Here is a 21276-nt window from a genome sequence, read left to right on the forward strand (position 1 = left end):
TAACCTGAAGAAATTTAAACTTTATTTTATATGCAGAGGATTTTTATATGGAAGCTATATGTTATATTTGAGTAAGGTCATTATCAGCAATATGAAGGATCTGTTTGGAGGAACAGATCAGTTATAAAATCATAAACGGGGGCTTCCCTCATGGCGCGGTGGTTAAGAATCTGCCCGCCAATGCAGGGGACACGGGTTCGAGCCCTGGTCCGGGAAGATCCCACATGCCGCGGAACAGCTAAGCCTGTGTGCCACAACTACTGAGCCTGCGCTCTAGAGCCCTTGCACCACAACTACTGAAGCCCTCACACCTAGAGCCCGTGCTCTGCAACAAGAGAAACCACTGCAATGAGAAGCCCACGCACCACAACCAAGAGTAGCCCCCACTCGCCGCAACTAGAGAAAGCCTGCGCTCAGCAATGAAGACCCAACACAGCCAAAAATAAAATAAATAAATTTTAAAAAAATCATAAAGGGTACTTATCTTTTATGTGAAGGAATTTAGATATCTCATAGAAAGATAAGTAAATCCACTCAGATGTTTTTTGACTTCAAGTCAAGTAATATACCACTTTCTCATTTTTTCCTTAGAATGTCTAGATTTTTTTTATTACTATTACCTACTGAATACTATATTATTCCTTTCCTACTTGTGAGTGGATTTGAATCGTTTTTGGTCATAAATTTCAATGGTTCAGTTTCTGAATGATAAATCTCTTGCTTTAGTATTAATATTATTTCTTCAGTATTTATTCCATTAACTTCTCTATTGCTTTTGGATTTGAAAATTCAGCTTTCTTTAATCAAGTGAAATATTACTGAAAACCTAACATAAACTATAGAAAACTGAAAATTCTGGAGCATATGTATAAGGGACTGTATATTGGTGAACTTGGAGGTGGACTTCTTGGAATACAGTCTGAACCATACTACGTAACTTAGATATGAAACTTGATTCATTGAATATTTGAAAATAATGCTTCTAGAGTCAACAAACAATATTAATAGATTATCTTAATATGATAATAGTTTCTATTTTTATATTTGTCCATGATTCTTTGATATTTATACCTTCATTGTTTTTTAATCTGTGGAAGCCATACTTGACCTTAGTTACTATTACATTTTCTTTAACTGATACTTTTGTATCTTTTTCCATTACCTTGTAGGCAATTGCATTGCCTCCTATTGCAAAGTGGCCTTATCAGAATGGCTTCACCCTAAACACTTGGTTTCGTATGGATCCATTAAATAACATTAATGTTGATAAGGATAAACCTTATCTTTATTGGTAAGTAATATATTTAATTTTAGTACTTTTGTCTTAAGCATTTCAATCTTGTAAATATGGAACAGTGTCAAGTGTCAAGGCAACGTATTAAATAGAATAAGTAAATAAATAAATATATGTTAAAACTACAAAGATACAGTTATGTCAGTTTATTTTATTCATTTTTTGCTGTTGATTCTAGGCAACCTGCCTCACTATTTTTTCCCTCAATTACATTTTAAGAGTCAAGGGTTACAGACCTCCTATCTCCAGTCTGCATAGTTCAATTGTGTGTTCTTAGTAAAAAAAAAAAAAAACCAAAACAACAAACTCCTACCAGATTTCATTCACTTTGCTTTTTGACTTAACATGGTTCTGTGAGCATAATTAAGGTATGCTTTAAAAATATTGATTTTGGTAACCATTTGAGAAGTTATAATTAGATAAGATTAATTATTTGGTAGATAACTAACAGAATGGGTTCATCAACCCAACAATGGGTTGACCTGTAAGGACTCAGAACGTGATGATTTTAGTTTACCAATAATGCCAAGTAATAAGAACATCAAAGTTTCGTTTGTTATCTTACTATATGTACTAGGCATTATAAGTGCTTACATGTATTGCCTCATTTCATACTTGCAGTGCTCTGAAATAAGATTGCCTGAGTTTAAGTTCTGCCTTTACCATTTACTGTTTATCCTGTGCTTTGGTGTCTTCAACTGTAAAATGAGGATAATAATGGTACATATCACATAGGATTTAATGGTAGCATAATATTTAAAGTGCTTTTTGTACAATGACTGTTCAGAAATGTAAGTGTAGAAAAATGTGAGCTATTAATAACTTGTAAACTCTATTACAAAAGATTATATATGGATAGTAATGAGAGTTTTAACAAGCATCTGAACTTCCAAACATAAATGGGGATGAACTTCAGAAAGGTCATTTTGGGGGCTTCTTTGGTGGCGCAGTGGTTAAGAATCCTCCTGCCAATGCAGGGGACACGGGCTCCATCTCTGGTCCAGGAAGATCCCATATGCCGCAGAGCAACTAAGCCTGTGTGCCGCAACTACTGAGCCTGTGCTCTAGAGCCCACGAGCCACAGCTACTGAAGCCCAGGTGCCTAGAGCCCGTGCTCCGCAATAAGAGAAGCCACTGCAATGAGAAGCCTGCGCACCACAACGAAGAGTAGCCCCTGCTCGCTGCAACTAGAGAAAGCCCGCACGCAGCAATGAAGACCCAACACAGCCCCCAAAAAAGTCATCTCTAAATGCTCACTGTGCCATACAAGATACGATACCATTTACATAAGATCATATGTTGTGTACATTTAAAAAAAAAAAAAAGAAAGGTCATTTTGGGAGATCATATTTTTATTTCAATAATACTGTCATTTGTCAAAACATTTACAGGTTTTGTTCTTTTTTTTTTTTTAATATATATTGTGATTGAATTCACAGCTGGAGGAGTGCTCCTCTAGAAGAAAATAACTATATTTCATACTCACATCTTGTTTCTTTTTTTGAGTGAAAATGTATTCCTTTGCTTGATTACCTACGTTATTTGTCAAAATTGGCCATGACTTTTTTTTTTTGGCAAAGTTGTAAGCTATTTTCAAAGATATAGTAGAATTAAAGAGCCAGTTGATTTTGAAAACGTTAACTGTGTACATGATTTCTGTATTTGTTAATTCCAGGTGGTCATTGAAGGTATATGAAATCTACTTGGTAGGCTTTTGTTGGCTATTAATTTGTTTTTATGTATTTGTGATATTTTAAATTGAACTATTAAAAGGTTCTGTAGTCTTCTATTTTCCCAATTTAAATGCCTTCTTTTAGTTGTTCTAAACTTTTCATGTTTTAGTCTTTATTTGGTACATGTAATACCCCTTCTACTCTATAGGGATGTAAGTTTTATTTTTATAATTATGTTTTATATTATTTGTATAATACTAATCTTTCGATATATTGTTCTTTGTCACAGAGGATATTACACTATTCTCAGTTTTCTTTGCAGTTTTCGTACTAGCAAAGGAGTTGGTTACTCTGCTCATTTCGTTGGCAATTGCCTGATAGTCACATCACTGAAGTCCAAAGGAAAAGGTTTTCAGCACTGTGTGAAGTATGATTTTCAACCACGCAAGGTAGGTATAAGTAAATTATCTATTGAGAATGACACAATTCACCATTCCCACTCTCTTAAAACTCACCTATTATGACTTCTGTAATATTCTCTTTTATTGGTTTTCTCGTGACTCCTACTGCTTTCCTCTTATCCTTATCTGCATTTTCTTTCTACTTTTATATCTGACTTTTGACATAAAAAGATCAGGCTTCTGACCTCTCTCATTCTCTCTCTTGCTGTGATCTGTTGTATGGCATTCTTTCAGTGAACATTCAATATGTGTTTACTGAGTGCCAGACACTGTTGTAGGCACAGGAGATATGACAATGAACAAAACAGACAGCATCCTTGCTTTTGTGAAGCTTATGTTTTTTCGGGAATTTTTATTCAGTTTTATGATAGATTTCCTCCTCTATTCTTATTTCCAGAACTTTATATATTTATATATACTTTATATTCTCATCTCCCTATGAGATATGACCAAGTGAATGTCTTTCTGGCCCCGCAGCCTCAGAATGTGTAACATTGAATTTGCCATCCCAGTCCCATATCATTTATGTTCTTAAGTCCTCTGTTTTTTGTTTTTTTTTCTTGCGGTACGCGGGCCTCTCATTGTTGTGGCCTCCCCAGTCGCGGAGCACAGGCTCCGGACGCGCAGGCTCAGCGGCCATGGCGCACGGGCCCAGCCGCTCCGCGGCATGTGGGATCTTCCCGGACCGCGGCATGAGCCCGTGTCCCCTGCATTGGCAGGCGGACTCTCAACCACTGCGCCACCAGAGAAGCCCAAGTCCTCTGTTTTGATTAAGAGGCTACTGTCTTCATAGTAGTGGAGACTTGAGTCAGCTTCAGCCCCTCTTTGATCTTTGTATCAGTCAGTTAAATTTCCAAGTCCTTTACTTAGTATTGCTGAAATATAGCTTTCACCTTTATAAAATTCTTTACATGTTGCTTAAATTCTTCATATTGCTCTCTTTTTATCTTGGATCCTCTGTCTCCTCCTCTTCCTCCTCCTGATTTATATTCCTGATCATATTATTTCACTGTTCAAACCAATCATTTACTTCTTACTTACTACAGAATAAATTAAAAATTTTAGCCTAGTCTTTCATGATTTGGATTTTATTTTCAGCTTTTTACTTAAACCTTTTATTTTGGCAAAACTGAGCTGATATACATGCTTCACTTTTTTATCTCTTCCTTTTCAAATGTTCGGTCTCGGGCCTGAAATACATTTACTTGTCCCCTTACTCTCAGCTCTAGGTCTTAAATCCCACCCCATTGTTATGTTCCATTTCACATAAGATTTCCGTGGAATCTGTCCCTGATTTGCCTTGCTTTGCTCCCCAGATACAGTCTCTCTTTCAGCATATTATTTCAGTATTTCTTATGGCTGTTATTTCTTTTAAACCTTTATTATTCATTTATATGTGCATTATTTAGTGACTATTGAGACTAAGCTATGTGTTAGATTCAATTTTGTATTTCCTCATATGCCTAATACAGAGTATTGAACTTGGTAGACTGTCAATGATATATGTTAGATAAATAAGTAAAATATGACTTTAACAACCAAAAACCGTTTTCTTTCCTAAAGGAGTAAGTTACATTTATTTGGACAGCTAATTTATATTGAGCAGTTTATTTCCCCGTAGTATGAAATAAATGGGGTATTACTATTGATACAGTGAGAAAAAGGGCATGCCTTGTTGTGGTCAGTGCTTTTTTGTAGGTAAGTATCCCAAGAACCTTTTCCATGTGGAAGTAAGAAGAAAAGCAGTCATGGCAATAAAGACCGAGTAATTTAGGTTGTTGGTATGTTATACACATTTAAAATCTAAAGCTTACTAGCCTTTTTTGTTGTTCTTCCAGCATAATAATGCATATTGCAAAGCTAAGTTAATTTTTGGAATTGTAGAGAATAGAGCAATATCCATGACCATTAAGAGAGATTTTATGCTTTTTGAAAAAGTGTTTTGCACTGGTTTAATGGAAAACACAGTTACTTCGAATGCCAACAACTGCCACATTCTTAGATCTTCATTCTGATCCTAAAATTTTGGTATATATTTTATATAATTTATTTATAATATATTATTATATATGATTTGTGTATAATATGTAAATGTACTATATAATATACAGAAATCATGCAGTATCTTTTAAATTTTCTGCACATCTATGAAAACAATATTAAAGTATTTCAACAATCATTATTCATTCAAAGATTATTCCAAGGCAAACTTTTATATGAGCTTTGTGACTTTAATTGTAGATCTGAGGAATTATGTTACTCTAATTGTAATTCTACCTTCTTCTCTCCCTTTCCTCCTTTACCTCCTCCTCCTTCTCTTTAGCTCATCCTTTTCATCTCCCTTTTCTTTCCCCTTCTTCTCCTCTCCCTCCTCTCTCTTTTCTTATTTTTCTTCCTCCTTCTTCCTCTAACCTTATTTGGTTTAGGTAACAGAACCAGTTTTTAGACTAGAGATTCAAACTTCAAAGTAACTGGTTAGTGTATGTGTGTGTATGCTGTCCTCCACTATGGATTTATAGATGATGAACTCCCTTTCTAAGTCTAATGTTAAACCTCCAGGTTTGGTAATACAGAGAGACTTTTCTTAAGGGAGATTCAGCTGATCCTAGCAGCCCTGAATCTTGTTTCCTGAGATTGAAGGTTTCACTAAATTCAGCTTAAGTAATGATGGCTTCAAGGAGAGGGATGTTGCTCTCCTGTTAATGTTTAGACCCATGAAATATACCTTTGCTTAATATCCGCTAGAATATGGATATTCAGAGACCAAGTTGAAATGTACTTTTAAAAGTCTGTTTAAAGGTAAAGAATAACAAGAGAAAATGCAGAGAAACATGCAACTGTATCATTAGATATATAGATATAATTCACTCATTATCAGCTGGGGTTTACTAGAGAGATCTTTCTTTTGTTTACTGGACTCCATCTCCGTGTCACAGTAATGAAACATTTGAAAGTCCAGAGTCTAAAAAAACAAGGGACAGAAGTATAGTTCTCCATATATACACTAATATGTATAAGATGGATAACTAATAAGAACCTGCTGTATAAAAAAAATAAGAAGTATAGTTCTCCTTCCCAAATGTTTAAGGCCTGGTCCCCCTTCCAGATTCAAGGGTCTTTCTTGGATATAGAGCAGTGATTCTGTTCACCTTCTTCAGGGCATACTCTACCCCTTATCCACAGGAACAACCATAGCAGATTTGATGAGCCCATATAAGGTGGTGAGAATGCTTCATTTCTTTTTCTTTCTTTTTTGTTTGTTTTCTTGTTTGCTTATGATCCCATGTGTATTGTGCCACATACTGAAGAAAATATTATTTTGGATGGGGTTTTCAAATATATATTTTTATTTTTACATGAGTCTAATAAAAATCTTTCTCTTATGTAAGGGATAGTTTAATAATTATTTCTATTAAAGAACGTCAATTTAACAATAATTCATTAATATATACTTAGAAAATAGCTTAAAAGTAATGATTCTAAATAAATTTATACATTAGAATGGGAGTTATATTTTCTTGATACAAATCCCACTTTTTTTCATATAAATCTCATTGCCTCTCCTCTAGAAATTCTGATTTATTAGATTTGGGATGCTACCCAGACAGTTTGCCAGATGTGCCAAATTATTTAGAATTTTAGTGGAAGCTTGTTAGAAATACAGATTAGTGGAATTATCATTTTCATGTCAGGAATATGAGTTTTTAACAATGCTTTAGGTGATTTTTCTCATCAGACAAGTTTAAGAAACAGTGGTTTAAAGAGTATAAATAAGAAAACTTAGCGTCAAGTTAAGGATCAAATAAAATTGCCATTAACTAATAAAAAGCAATTTAACCCCTTTGTTCTCTCCCTCTCCCTCTCTTTCTCTCTCTGTCTTTACATTTTTCCCCTTTGAAAAATGCATTCCCAGTTGTAATAGGTCTCTCTCTCTGTATATATCTTGTTAGGAGCAGGATCAGGGAGTGATATGGGTTTTGAAAGGCCTTCTGTAAAGATTTTTATAAATCCTGAAAATCATTAGTATTTGATTTTACTGTTTCATTATTCGAGATAACTCCATTTTTTATTTTTTCCCTTTCTTTAGTTTTTAAAGGGTATACCCTAGCTAAGTTGTTATCCTGCCTAATAAGGGGTTTAGCTAGACTATCAAAAAGTGCTTTCCTAGTGCTACCACTTAACCAGATGTTTGACCTTGTGAAAGTGAATGTAAACAATTAGCAGATTACCTACTATGTAGTAAATTTACTCAATACATGTTAGCTACAATTGATATTTGTATAAATATCATATTACACTTTTCTGATGAATTCTTAATATGCATCCTTTTTTCTTGTTCCTGTTGTTGTATTTCTTTTATAGATCTATTTTTGAGTTTCAAACTAAATGTAGACCTCAGCATACATGTATAGTATCAGTATGCATATATAGTCTCCGAGTTTACCCCTGTTTCCTTTAGTCAAAAAATATCAAGTCAAAACTTGGGCTCTTTTGATTTAAAAAGACATTTGTCTGTTATCTGTAGAGTATATCTTGATTTACTAAGGAAAGAGAATAGAAAGGTTAATTTTCCTATAAATAAGTATTGTTCGTTCTGAGATCAATATATTCATTAAATTGTGTATTCATTTATTCACCCATTTAACCTTTAATGTTAGTGTTATGACCAAAAGCAAACTCTGTTTATAACTCCAAACTTAATTATCTGGCTAATAACTGGATAACTATATTATCTTAAGTTGATGGTACCACTACCCATTTAAGTGAAAAATTGGAAACCATCTTAGACTCCCTTTTTCTATATTAGCAGTTCCAGTCAGTTCTGTTAATTAGTTGCTGTCCCCGCTTTTTAAAATTACCAATGCCTTTGTCTTAGTGTAGGCTCCTATGGTTTTCTTACCTGGACTTTTGCTGTGATTTTCATTTATCTTCATCCACACTTGCCTAACTGCCCCACTTCCTTACTGCTGCCAGTTATGTTCCTAAACTATGGAGATGATCATTTCACTTTCCTGCTCAAAATTCTTTAATTATACCACATTATGCAAAAAGTAAAGGCCGATTACAAAAGGTGAACTATGGGTCTCTTTATGATCTGGTCTTTGTCTATTTTGCCTGCCACACCTGAACACTGAGAAAAGTTTTGTCAAACCGCTGTGCTCCATGTACCATATTAAGTTTCTTCTGCCTGGAATGTTTCCCCCTTGTTTACTCAACTGTTCTATTCATCCTTCAAGTTTAGTCTTAAGCTTTATTTTACTCTTTTAGTGAACTCTTCTCTGTTAGCCTTCCTTCTCTGTCTTTCCTTTCTACCTACCCTCAGTTAGTCATTACTTCTTTTGCTCCCATATGTGTAATTTAGATATTATCCATTGTTTTATAGTTGTTTTCATGTTTGTTTCTCTAATGAAACCTCCTTTAGGCTGTATATGTTACATTTCTTTATGTGCCTACGATCTGGGGGACACTTGCCATGAAGTAGGCCCACAGTAAATTCTTTGAATGAACAACTTTGAGGAGTAAATAATATCAATTTTGTCAGAAAAAATCTCATAATGAAGAAATAGTAGATAAAAAATAAATAGAAATATAGTCCGTGGTATCTTATTTATGGGTGTCAGATATGTATTAGGAACAGTTTTTCATAATTTTCATATATTAAAATTGTCTTTGGGCAACAGAAAATCCCTTTCTATTAATAGATATTTATTTATTTCTGTTGTATTTAGAGGTTTAAAATTTCTAAAATTTTTATTCCAAAATATAAAGATTGTATCTCCTGTTTTACCCAGATAGCATTCTGGTTGAAACTTTTTAAACTCAATGAGTGTTAGAGAGGTAAATTTTAATTCTTATACGTGTAAACTTCTATAAGATTTTTCTTAAATTTATTTTAAGCTCAGTTTCTTGATAATTTTATAATATTTAGAAACATGAGTCACTAAATGACCAACTTTGAAGATTTTCTTCTAATTTTAATCAGGGCCAACATATATGTTGCTTTCAGGTCAGGTGAAAGCCTCAGTTTGCAGTAAATTAAGGATGATCTAGAATAAAACAACTTTAAAACAGACATGTTTTAGGGGTTAAATGGTTTGACCTGACTTTTTTTTTTATGTAATTGAGGAAAAGTGTTGCTTGTATTACTGTCTTCTGTGAGTTGTTCAGTGCACTATTTTTATTTTCTAAATCAAAATGAATAAAATTGAATTTTGTTCAAAGTATTTCAGATACCTTGAAATGATTAATATTTTAGTGGTTAAGAATTACTCTTATGGCTTTATATTATGTAAAATATGTATGAAATAAATTGAATAGTGCTTTTAACTAATCTGAAGAACAAACTTTGTACTTTATATTTTTATGTTTTTGGGGAAAACTAGTCTAAATCTCTCTTAACTGATGAAAGCATAATTGTTTAAATATCTATAAATCATTTGTATTTTTCTGTAGTTTAGAAATAATATTTCTATATTATCTGCATTAGGCTATTAACTCCAAAGAGGCCAAGGATTAGATCCACAAATTGTTATAGAACTTAAATCATCTCATATGAAAATAGACTTTAAAATGCTTTTTGTTGACACTGGTAACTATAAAATGAGAGCTGAGTATAAACTCATTCCTTGATTCTTAATTAATAGTCACACATTATTAAGTTAAATATAATTATTCCTGAATTTAATAATTCTAAATTGTGGAATTGAAATTATCTAAATCTTATTATAAATGTTAAATTTTTTTCCTTGACAGATTTCTCCTGACTGTTCAATCCAAAGTAGAATCCTAGGATATTCTTTCTCAGTTTACACTGTTCTTATTTCCCCACAGTAATCATCATGATTTTTAATTCTGTATTTGTTTACTTGTCTCATGTATGGCTCTTCCACTGCTCCATAAATTCCAGAAGAGTTTGAACCTATGGTCTGTCTGTAAAAACTGGGTATTTGCAGTGCCTGGCGCAATGCAAATGTTATTAAATGAATGAGCATAATTGTATTTCCACAATTTTTGGATCTTGGTATAGTGGAAGGATGTCAGTCCAGAGCTGAAAGCGTTCTTGCTCCATCTCCATCACACATTTATTCTTTATGAGTCATTTTTTTCACCTGTAAAATGAGAAATGGGAAAGGGAATTTGAAAAAATGCTAGTGCACGATCATTAATATTCCTTCAAGCTATTTTTTGTGGTGTGGGATAAATGTTATGGTTGCTTTTAAACAGTAATAACTAAACATTACATATTGATATCCTAAATTTTTTTTCATTTAAGTGGTACATGATCAGCATTGTGCACATTTACAATCGATGGAGGAACAGTGAAATTCGGTGTTATGTTAATGGACAGCTGGTGTCCTACGGTGATATGGCTTGGCATGTTAACACAAATGATGTAAGTTTTTATTTATCTGTATTTTAATGTATTTGAGTGTTTGATCTATCACTGTTTATAGCATGAATTGAATAATAAAATAGTTTGGTAGAAACAATACTTTTACTTAGAAATTTTTTTCTATTAAGTGAACTCTTGGTTTAATTTAGTATAATTAAATTGCTAAAAGATATGATTAATGATACAAAAAAAGGACAATTGCTTGGCCAAATTATTAAGTATTAGGTCAAAAATATAAATGCACTATTCTATTCTTTTCAGAATCTCAAGCATTAAAAGTTGTGTCTTATACCTTATTTTGATGGGAAAGCAAGACCTTAAACAGAACGAATAAGTATAACATGTGACTATTATTTACTAGATAAATGGTGATAAATACTGTGGAGAAAAACTAAGTGGGAACAAGTATAAAAGTGTAGGTATAGGGAAGGGAGAAGCCAGATGGTCCAGAGATGGTCTTAGTGAGAAGAGTGGAGGGAGAAAGCCATGTGAATATTTGGAGGAAATATGACATTCAGTGGAAGCAGTGAGTTCAAAAGCTTTGAGGCAGAAGTAGAAAGTTTATCTTGGTTTTTACATTTTTTTAAAGGTTTTTTTTTTTTTTAAAGACTCAAATAAAACAAAAATCAAAGAAGAATCTGTGATGAAACGAGTTAGAGATTGCAGAGTTTGAAATATTTACTGTCTGTTACTTTACAGAAACAGTTTGCTTGTTCTGTCCTAGAAACTCACAGTTGGGTCACAGTCAATAAATATTTATGAGAATGATTTTTTTCAGAATTAGAATATTCACATGAAATTCTGCTTCATATTTGCCCTCCAAAGGGGACAGTCTTTTCTATTGCAGAGTGATTTTGTTGACTGTCATGACTCTGTAGTCATATTTAAAAAGAGAAAGGGAGAAAAGACTGATTTTTCACTTATTTGCAATATTCCAAGAAATGGAGAGGCCTGGACAATAACACATATACACACATACATTATGCAGTCAGTTCTTAATTTCCTATACTTTTAATTAAAGATTGGGTATTTTATGAGGAGTGTCTTTCTTTCTACCTCATTCACAATTTTTTGGTTATTTTACTGAGGCACCAAAGGGATTCCATACATATATAATGTCTTGCTTATCATATTCCAGTGTAGAATAACCTGTGAGGTTGGGAGGACTGAACTGAACAGTGGCTGCTTTCACTGGTATGGATAGGTGGGGCCACGTATTAGGTGAGAATTAAGAAGTAGAGGTGGGAAGGGTCTTGTTAAGTGTGGTTTCTTAGGTGCTGAACTCCCCAGATGGAGAGCACTGTACCATCTGCTTTAGTCAGCAGATTTTGGTGATTATTGTTTATCTGATTCTGCATAGTTCCTACTCATGTAAGAGAAGGAAGTGATTTTTCTTTGTGTCCTTAACTTAATGTAGAGAAATAGAGAAATGTATCCATAGTGGAGAAATTAGGTAGAACTTTTAAAATTCAGTCCAGTGTGTTTATGGTTAAATTTGGAATAGTCATTATGTTGATTCAGATGACTATCTATGGACAATTACAAATAATTACAGTTTTAAAATTTATTTTACTTTTGTAAATAAATAGTTATAAGCCCTTTTGCTTTTAACCATAGAACTTGGAGAGTTGGTCAGGTGATTATTGAGTAGATGGTTATTGTTTGTTTGCTTGCCCATAAATATGAAACACTTAACTGATTAACTTTCCCTAAAAAATCTTTAGTTGTTTTTTATTATTTAAATATTCCATAGAGTCTTAATTGTTGCTTTCTTCTGTTATTATTGTTATGCCTTATGGTATTCCTGACAATGAAGGCAGGTGTCCTTAAATATTTTGTCATTACAAAATAAAACATTTGATTTTTTTATGACTTTTTAAAACTAGAGCTATGACAAGTGCTTTCTCGGATCTTCAGAAACTGCTGATGCAAATAGGGTATTCTGTGGTCAACTTGGTGCCGTGTATGTGTTCAGTGAAGCCCTCAACCCTGCACAGATATTTGCAATTCATCAGTTAGGACCTGGATATAAGGTAGTAAAACCATCTTATTATAAATTCTATGGAAAGTTTTAGGTGTGAAATGTGATACAATATAATATATAGTGATAGACTTTCTTCAATGTGGTTTAAAAGTCATCTCTGTATTTTGGAACTGAGTTATTATTATATGTTTCATTTTGTTTCAAAGGTGCTTTTTCACTTTTTAAGTATTTTCCCTTCATGAACTTCTTTTATTCTTTAGAATGTTTTCTAATGTTGAAGCTGTGGCTTTTCTTGACATAATTCTGAAATAATAAATTTTATAAAACCATATTGCTTAATGTGGTATTTGAAATCTCAAATTTTGCAATATATAAATTATATTATGAACAATTGAAATGTTAGAAATAACTCGAAAAGAATAGTTAATTATTTAGAAGGAAGATGATGTAAAATATTACATGTAGCTGAAATTATTCAGTTTTAGCTTCTATTCTTGTTTGTCCTTTGCAGTAGGCAAGGAAGTGGGTACAGTAGTGCATATCCTAATTTTGCAAAACTAATTATTTAATGTGATTTATCATATTCTTCTGGTTTTTTGACTTTAAAAACAAAGATATATTTAAGCAAGATATTACGTTCACATATATGAATTAGTTCTTAATGGGCAGTACACCTGGCTGGGGAAATATGTGAGTTTTGTTTAAGTCACATTAGGAATTGTGATATCCCAAGCTGTTTGGAGCTGAGCGAGAATTCTAAAGTGTAAGTCAAAGTATTTGTATTTCTGAAGAAGCACGTGTCTTTCATGTAAGAGTTTTTTTTTTTTTTTTTTTAAATTACTGTTTAAATAATCAATGTGAAGATTGTGTTATAGAAAAGGAGTACTAAACATTAAAAATATTTCTTCTTTGCCTTTGGATTTTTGGATTAACATTTCTTTTTCAATTTTTATGTTCTATATTGGACATATAAGTAACAGTTTGAATTTACCCTTATTAAAAGATATTTCTGTTCCCAATGATTTTAATAACCATAATAATATTGAATGACAATAGTGCTGTCATTTTTATGTCAAGGTGACAGTATTTACTACCATCTTTTTTCCATATCATTTTATTTGTTTTACTATCCCTAGAAATGAATTTACGCTTGTACAGCCACTTTTTCTTTCATGGGTCCTTTTATTGGGTTTGAGTCCTAGTTTGGCCATGTGTTGGCTTTGCATGGAAATGTTTCTGTAATTCAGATATTTGGGCTAATATGCAACTTGCCTTCCTTTCATACTTCTTTGCCTTGTTCCATATTAATATGTGAAGTTGCTTTCTTCAAGCACTAACAGATTGATGTTAAGTAGAGTGACAAACCAATGAAATATAAATAAAGGTAGAAAATCAAGAAAATACAGATGTGCAAATCATAAATCCAGTATGATTGCTATAGTGAAATTTCAGAATTGGTGGGAGCTTCTTGGCAGCAAAAAGGAAAAAGGGTTAAACATAAGTAGTTATATAATTCTCCATTCAGAAAGGCGCAAACATTGTTTTGAACCACTTTGCAAACTTAGCAATTTGTCATATGGCTCTTTCTTATCACATTCTTTTATACCAACAGTGAAAATAAGTAGTAACTCTGTGTCACCTTGTTTGTACACAAGTACCCAAGTGATGAAGAATCTATTCCTTGAATCCTAACATAGACAATAGAGTACCTACATCAGAGTCAGAACTTTTAAAAGAAAATGGCTCTAAATTTTGAGCATTTCATGAAAATGTATTTCATTAAGATTTGAAGGTTCCCTGTCTGTAGGCATAGCCTGCTGGGCCCCTTATTGTTGATGGAGGTTGACTGTAAGTCCATGGGTGCATGTGTATTTTCTCAACTTGTAAATTTTAAAAGTACAATTACTATCAGGACAGGCATCTGCAAAAATTTTGTCATTAAAAAGTTATTTCTGGAAATTCAGAAAATGAAGGAAAGGTGCAGAGGATGCAAATGAATATCAGACTGTGTTATGACAGGGAAAAAGGCTGAGGTGGTTCACACATTATAGTCTCAATTTTCTTGGTAAAGTAGGAGGCAAGGTCACTTCCCGTCAATGAAGCGATAGTGGGTTACAGTGGAATTTTTAAGGTATGTAGGACATATTAATTAGTTGAAATTTTTACAAATGAAGCTTACATCATTAGTTGTTATATAATAACACAGTATTTATATTTTTTGCCTCAGAATCTCTGGAGAAAAGAGACAGCATAAAAGAGTTGTATTGGTCAGACAGTATTGTCTGTGGTTCTGAGCTTAATGTAGATCGCATGTCAACATCTGGGCTTTAAAATAAATAAAATAAATTAACTCTCCCCCAAATAATGTCTTCAGAATATCTATACTGTGAAGCCTGTCTCAAGTGATTTTGACCTGTGGATCATGAGAGTGCTAAATAATTTTCTTTATGTGGTTTTGAGCAGTGTAACTTGTCAGTGAATATTTTGTATTTGGTTATCTTTGGTAAATGGCAAATGAGGAAAGATATCACTAATCAGTTAAATAACTCATTAGGTTTGGAAGAAATTTGTAAAATACAGACTTTCTCAGTGTAACTTTCTGTAGTATAGTAAAATTTACTCTGAGTTAAGTTGATTTTGGAGCTCCATTTGGTTGGAGTTATTGAATGTTTACAAGATTATGAAGTCATATATAAGGTGGCCTTTTGACATAAACTTGCAGAACAGATTTTAACAAAGTTTAGATATTTCATAATCATTACTGGACATTTCTTAATTATCAAATAACCTATGTGTCAAGCAATTAGTCTTCATTGCTAGATATTTCAGTATTTAGTTTTGTGTTCTGTCTTACATTCAAGAAAATGATAGCATCATGATGTTTTAACAGTTTATTATATTAGGATAAAAGCCTAACTGATAAGAGAAAATGTATAAAACAACCTCCAGAACGAGAAATCCACTTTGGAGATTTTCCAAAACTCGTATGGAAGGGAAAGCTCCTAAGAAACTGATATTCCCACAAATAACCGTGTAAAAACTCTGGACATCACGCTGAAAAAATCCACCTGAGGGCCTTGGTGACTGAATAAAAAGCAGGGATGTTTTAGAGGGGAGTCAAAACATGGAACAAGTGGTCAGCATGGGCTGAGTTTCTCATTTTTCTATTTTGATGTACCAACTTCCCAGCCAGAAAAATTAAGGTAACAAGCACTAGGGCAAGCAGCACTACAGGGTGATTAATGGGCCCCCAGAAAAGAGGCAGTCGGAAAAGGGTCTGAATTCTATATTTTAAAAAAACACAGTTAAAATCTATGTCTGACCCATGAAACCATGTATGATCATGACAAACGGATAGTAGATTGTAAATAAGACTTCAGGAACTGAATTGAGATCTGAGACACCACACATAGAAGGCATGACAATCTGTAATTGTATCTAAACAAGAAAACGACCCCCCAAAACAAAATCATCTGGATTTTTTCAGAATATAGTCTCCACAGGATAATATTCAAAATGTCCAGCATATCATCACAAATTACTCATCCTATGAAGAGCTAGGAAAATGTGACTTATTCTCAAGGGAAGAGAAAATCGGCACATGCCACCTCCAAGATAACGTAGAATTGTTTAATTATCACATGAAGACTTTAAAGGACTTTTTATAACCAGCAGTGTAAAGAAATTTGCTTGTAATGAATTAACAGGTGGGAATTATCAACCACAAAATAAAAAAATCAAATGGAAAATTTGGAACTAAAATATATATATTTAAAGTAAAAAGAAATCCACTGTTTGCTTATTAGCAGAATGGACATGAACGAAAAATAAATGAACTTGGATATAGATTGAAACATTAGAAGAGAGATAGAAAAGATTGGGGGGAAAGAACTGAAGAGATTTATGGGACAGTCTTGAAATCTAATATGCAAAGTGATGAAATAAAAATTTACATTTGAAGGCAAGACAAGAAAAATTTAAACATAAGGTTTTTCTCTGCCCTTTGGACTCCTTTCTCCCTTCTGGTGTGCATTGTGCATCTGCATTATGCATTAACCAGACCTCTCCAACGCAGAAATACCTGCTCAACCATAAAGATCAGTTTTTCTTCTTCTATTGCCAGCCATATAACTCCTTAGAAGATAACAATCCTTTATCAATTCTGTAAGGAGTCATGATGACCCACTACTTGCCTTGTACTTGCAGACATGTTTGGTGAACTTTATATACAATGCCAGTATATCATTTCCCTTAAAGATAGCAATTGGTGCAGAACAGACTGGAGATACTGGGCCACACCTAATAGAAGTTTTTAGCTTAAATACTTAGGACCTTATTAATGCTACTAGTTATAATACTTGTATTCTGCCTGTTTTACAAGATTATTGTTCCTTGTATTACCAAATGTGTTACTGAGCCTCAGATAAAATTAATGATTATTAGGTGACTTGAAATGATTGACCAAATATATAGTCATATGAGATCAATGATGGTAATAGTATAACTCTAGATATGGGAAAAAACAACAAGAGGGAACCATTTCCTGGACCATAACAGACTAGTGAAAGAGGAGGTCCACAGGCCTTTGGCTACTGTTAACAGGGCCTAGTCCAGTAACAGCACATTGGGTGGCCTGTCAACAAAATCCTCACCTGACATGGGACTGAGTATTCTTAGTGCCATGGGACAAATTCGTTCAGAAATGCCTCCCAAACTGAAAAGGAAGGGATTGGAAAATAATGTTTCCCACCATCCAGTTCTACAAGAATCAAGTCATTAGCCACTGCAGTTGCTGACTTTTAATACACCCTGAAAGGAGTTCAGGGCAGAGACCAGGAATGAGACACTCTGTGCTCTGGGAAAACTGGCAGAACTGGCCTTCAGATAGTTTGATATTTTCAGGAGAAGGTTTTATGAACCCAAACTCATACGTTTTCCCATACTTAGAAAAGCACTAAAATCATTAACTAAAAGTCTGTTCCTTATGACTAGCATCAGCCTTCTACTGAGATATGCGTTTGGTTGCATGTACCCTCTTCACCAAAATGTCATATATACTTGACCTTTCCCCCCTTTACCTTTTGGGAGCTGTTCTCAGAACTCACTAAGAGGCTGTCTCCTGGGTTATAATCCTCAAATTTGGCTTGAATAAAAATTTCCACTTCTTTCTCATATGATTATTGATTAACTTTTAATTGAAAAAAGTGTGAGAGAAGGGGGCAGAAAAAATATTTGAGGAATAGTAGAATTCCTCAAATATTTCCTCAAATAGTAGAAACTTTCCCAAATTTGTTGAAAAACTATTTATAGACTGAAGGAACTCAGCAAACTCCAAACAAAATAAATTTAAGGAGTACCACAGAAGGCATATTATAGTAAAACTGCAGAAAACCAAAGGAAAGAGAAAATCTTGAAAGCAAGCAGAGAAAAACTAGACATAAATAAGGTAAAGAATCATTTGAGTAACTGCACACTTCTCATTAGAAATCAGGGAAGCCATAGAGCTGGAGCAAAACCTGTCAACCCAGAATTTTTCATTCAGTGAATATATTCTTTAAGTTTTATAAATGAAAATTAAGATAATTTGTTGCTACCAGATGTACATTACAGACTGGAGAAGGAAAGTTGGATCATTAGGAATGAATGAAGACCATTAGGAATGCTAACTGTATGGGTAAAAATAAAATATCCTTTCTGTTATTTTCTTTAAAATAAACAAAACTGATTAAAGAAAACATTACTACACTGTCCTTTTGGTTTATAATGTATATAAATGTAATATATATGGCAACTCTAACAGTAGGTTCTGGGGAGGGGATATAAATGGAGCTATATGGTTGCAGACTTTCCATATTTTATAAAGTGTCTGTGATATAATGATATTGACTGAAATTCAATAGCCAAGACAAAAAAAAAATGACAAATTTTAAATCATTTTCTTTTTTTGAAATGTAAGTATTATTTAATTTCCCTACAGCCTATGCTGTAGACCTCTTTTTCAAATCAAAGGTAACATATATTCAATACATACTTAATAGAAAGGAAAAACAAAATAAATTAATGCAAGCCAATATGACTGAATATGAATAAGAATCATTCACTCTTTCAGTCATTCTTTCTTTTAGTAAATATTACTATTAAATATTGTTTTTTGGCATTGTTATTCTAGGTGTTCAGGGGTTAGGGATATGATAGTGAATAAAAGAGACAGGAATCCCTGCTTTGACAGAGAAAGACAAATACTGTATTTTTTTACTTAATATGTGGAATCTAAAAAACAAATCAACAAATACACCAAAATAGAAACATATTCAAAGATACAGAGAACAAACTAGTGATTGCTGGAGGAAAGATGGGAGGATGGGTGAAATATATCAAGGGGATTAAGAGATACACACTACCAGTTATAAAACAAGTCACATAGATGTAATGTACAGCCCAAGGAATATTATAAATAGTATTATAATAACTTTGTATAGTGTGTAATCTATAAAACTATTGAAGCAGTCACTAAACATAGTGACTAATATAAGTCACTATATTATAAGTACATCTTATAATTATTATAAGTCACTGTATTATAAGTACACTATAAGTATATCTGAAAATAATATAAGTCAACTGTACTTCAATAAAAAAAAAATTCCTGCCTTTATTGGGGGGAAAGAGGATGTACATTATCATGGGAGGAGACAGACAACAAAACAAAATAAAAATATATATATAATGTGCTAGATGGTGATAAGTACAATGTGAAAAATAAAGTAGATAAAAAACAGGGAAAGTGGTAGACTGCAGTTTAAAATAGAGTGATTAGAAGAGGTTTTACTAAAGACCTCAAGGAGATGAAGTTGATGCCAGCCACGTGCATCTGGGGAACAGCTTTCAGGGCAAATGGAAGGGCAAGTCTTAAGGGCATTGGTAGGCTCTGACTTGGTAGATTAAAAAACACTGTGACTGTATTTCCTTGTGACTAGGATAGAGAGAGGCAGAGGGAGAGTAGTAGGAGATAAATTCAGGTATCAATTAAAGACTTGCAGATGATTGTTCTGACTTTGCTTTTTACTCTTGAGTGAGAGGGAAAGCCTTTGGAGAGTCTTGAGTGGATTGATCTGATATCAATATTAAAAGCATCAGTGGCAATAGAGAGACTAGTTAGAAGGCTATTGCAAATATTTAGGTGAAAGACGATGGTAGTTTAGACAAGGCTGATAGCAGTGGAAAGTAATGGAACTTGACTGGATTTTGATAAAGCATACCTAAACTAAAACTCTAAGAGGACAGCTTTTGGATGTATTTTGGAAGTAAAGTGAGTAGGATATTCTGTCACTATAAATATGGGGTAAGGGAGCAAGAGAGGATTCAAAGGTGACCCAGTGCTTGAATAACTGAATTGATGGATTTGTTATTTACTGAGATGGGAAAGACTTGGAAGGACTAAGTTTTGGGGAGGAAGATCAAGAGTTTGGCTTTTGACATGTTAAATTTGAAATGCCTATTAGACATCTAAATGGAGAAATGAGGTAAGTCTGGAGCTTAGGAGAGAAGTGTAGTTTGGAGATAGAAGTTTAAAGTTGACAGGATATAGACAGGATTTAAAGCCCCAAGACTGGATTTAGGTACCAATAAAGTGAGTTGAGAGACAAAAGATGACTGAGTAATGAGTCTAAAGGAAGAGGAAATGATTAACTTTCAAATGCTGCTGACAGGTTGAGTAAATTGAGGACTGAAAAATGTCTACTGAATTTAGCAGCATGGAGGTCATGAGTAATCTTGATTATCACACCTTAGGCAGTTAGTTGAAGTGGGAGGAAAAAAACTTTAATGAAGACAGTAGTGTCCAGAATTCAAAGAGAAGCATTAAATGTTTTTATAAATGAACGTATAGTTTAGTTTTGCTTGTTTCATTCTATAGTACAGGGGTCCCCAACCCCTGTGCCACAGACCGGAAGTGGTCTGTGGCCTGTTAGGAACCAGGCCACACAGCAGGAGGTGAGTGGTGGATGAGCGAGCAAAGCTTCATCTGTATTTACAGCTGCTCCCCATTGCTTGCATTACTGCCTGAGCTCCGTCTCCTGTCAGATCAGTGGTGGCATTAGATTCTCATAGGAGCACGAACTGCTGTGAACTGCACATGCGAGGGATCTAGGCTGTGCACTCCTTATGAGACTCTAATGCCTGATGATTTGAGGTGGAGCTGAGGCAGTGATGCTAGTGCTGGGGAGTGGCTGCAAATACAGATTATCATCAGCAGAGAGGTTTGACTGCACAGAGACCATAATAAATCAGTTGCTTGCAGACTTATATCAAAACCCTATCAGTGAGTGGCAAGTGACAATTAAGCTGCATCTGGTGGCAGGTTTTATAGTGGCAAGTGAGTTGATGTACTTCAATTATACAGCTGCATCTGGTGGTGGGCTTTAAGTCAGAATCCGACACTTAATTTAGTCCACGCGTGGCCCGCCCATTAT

General features: G+C 33.8%; 1 protein-coding gene across 4 annotated transcripts in view; it reads left to right on the forward strand.

Annotated features, from left to right (window-relative positions):
• The window catches only part of NBEA (neurobeachin), a 627505-nt gene that overhangs the window by 63213 nt on the left and 543016 nt on the right, over positions 1-21276 (forward strand). For all 4 annotated transcript variants that reach the window (XM_030882520.2, XM_060287860.1, XM_060287861.1 and 1 more), the window contains exons 5-8: positions 1170-1291; positions 3290-3416; positions 10702-10821; positions 12708-12854. In XM_030882520.2, the coding sequence (XP_030738380.2) occupies positions 1170-1291; positions 3290-3416; positions 10702-10821; positions 12708-12854 (516 nt within the window). The remainder of the gene's footprint in view (positions 1-1169; positions 1292-3289; positions 3417-10701; positions 10822-12707; positions 12855-21276) is intronic.

Source organism: Globicephala melas, chromosome 18 (genome assembly GCF_963455315.2).
Source record: "Globicephala melas chromosome 18, mGloMel1.2, whole genome shotgun sequence".
NCBI lineage: Eukaryota > Metazoa > Chordata > Mammalia > Artiodactyla > Delphinidae > Globicephala > Globicephala melas.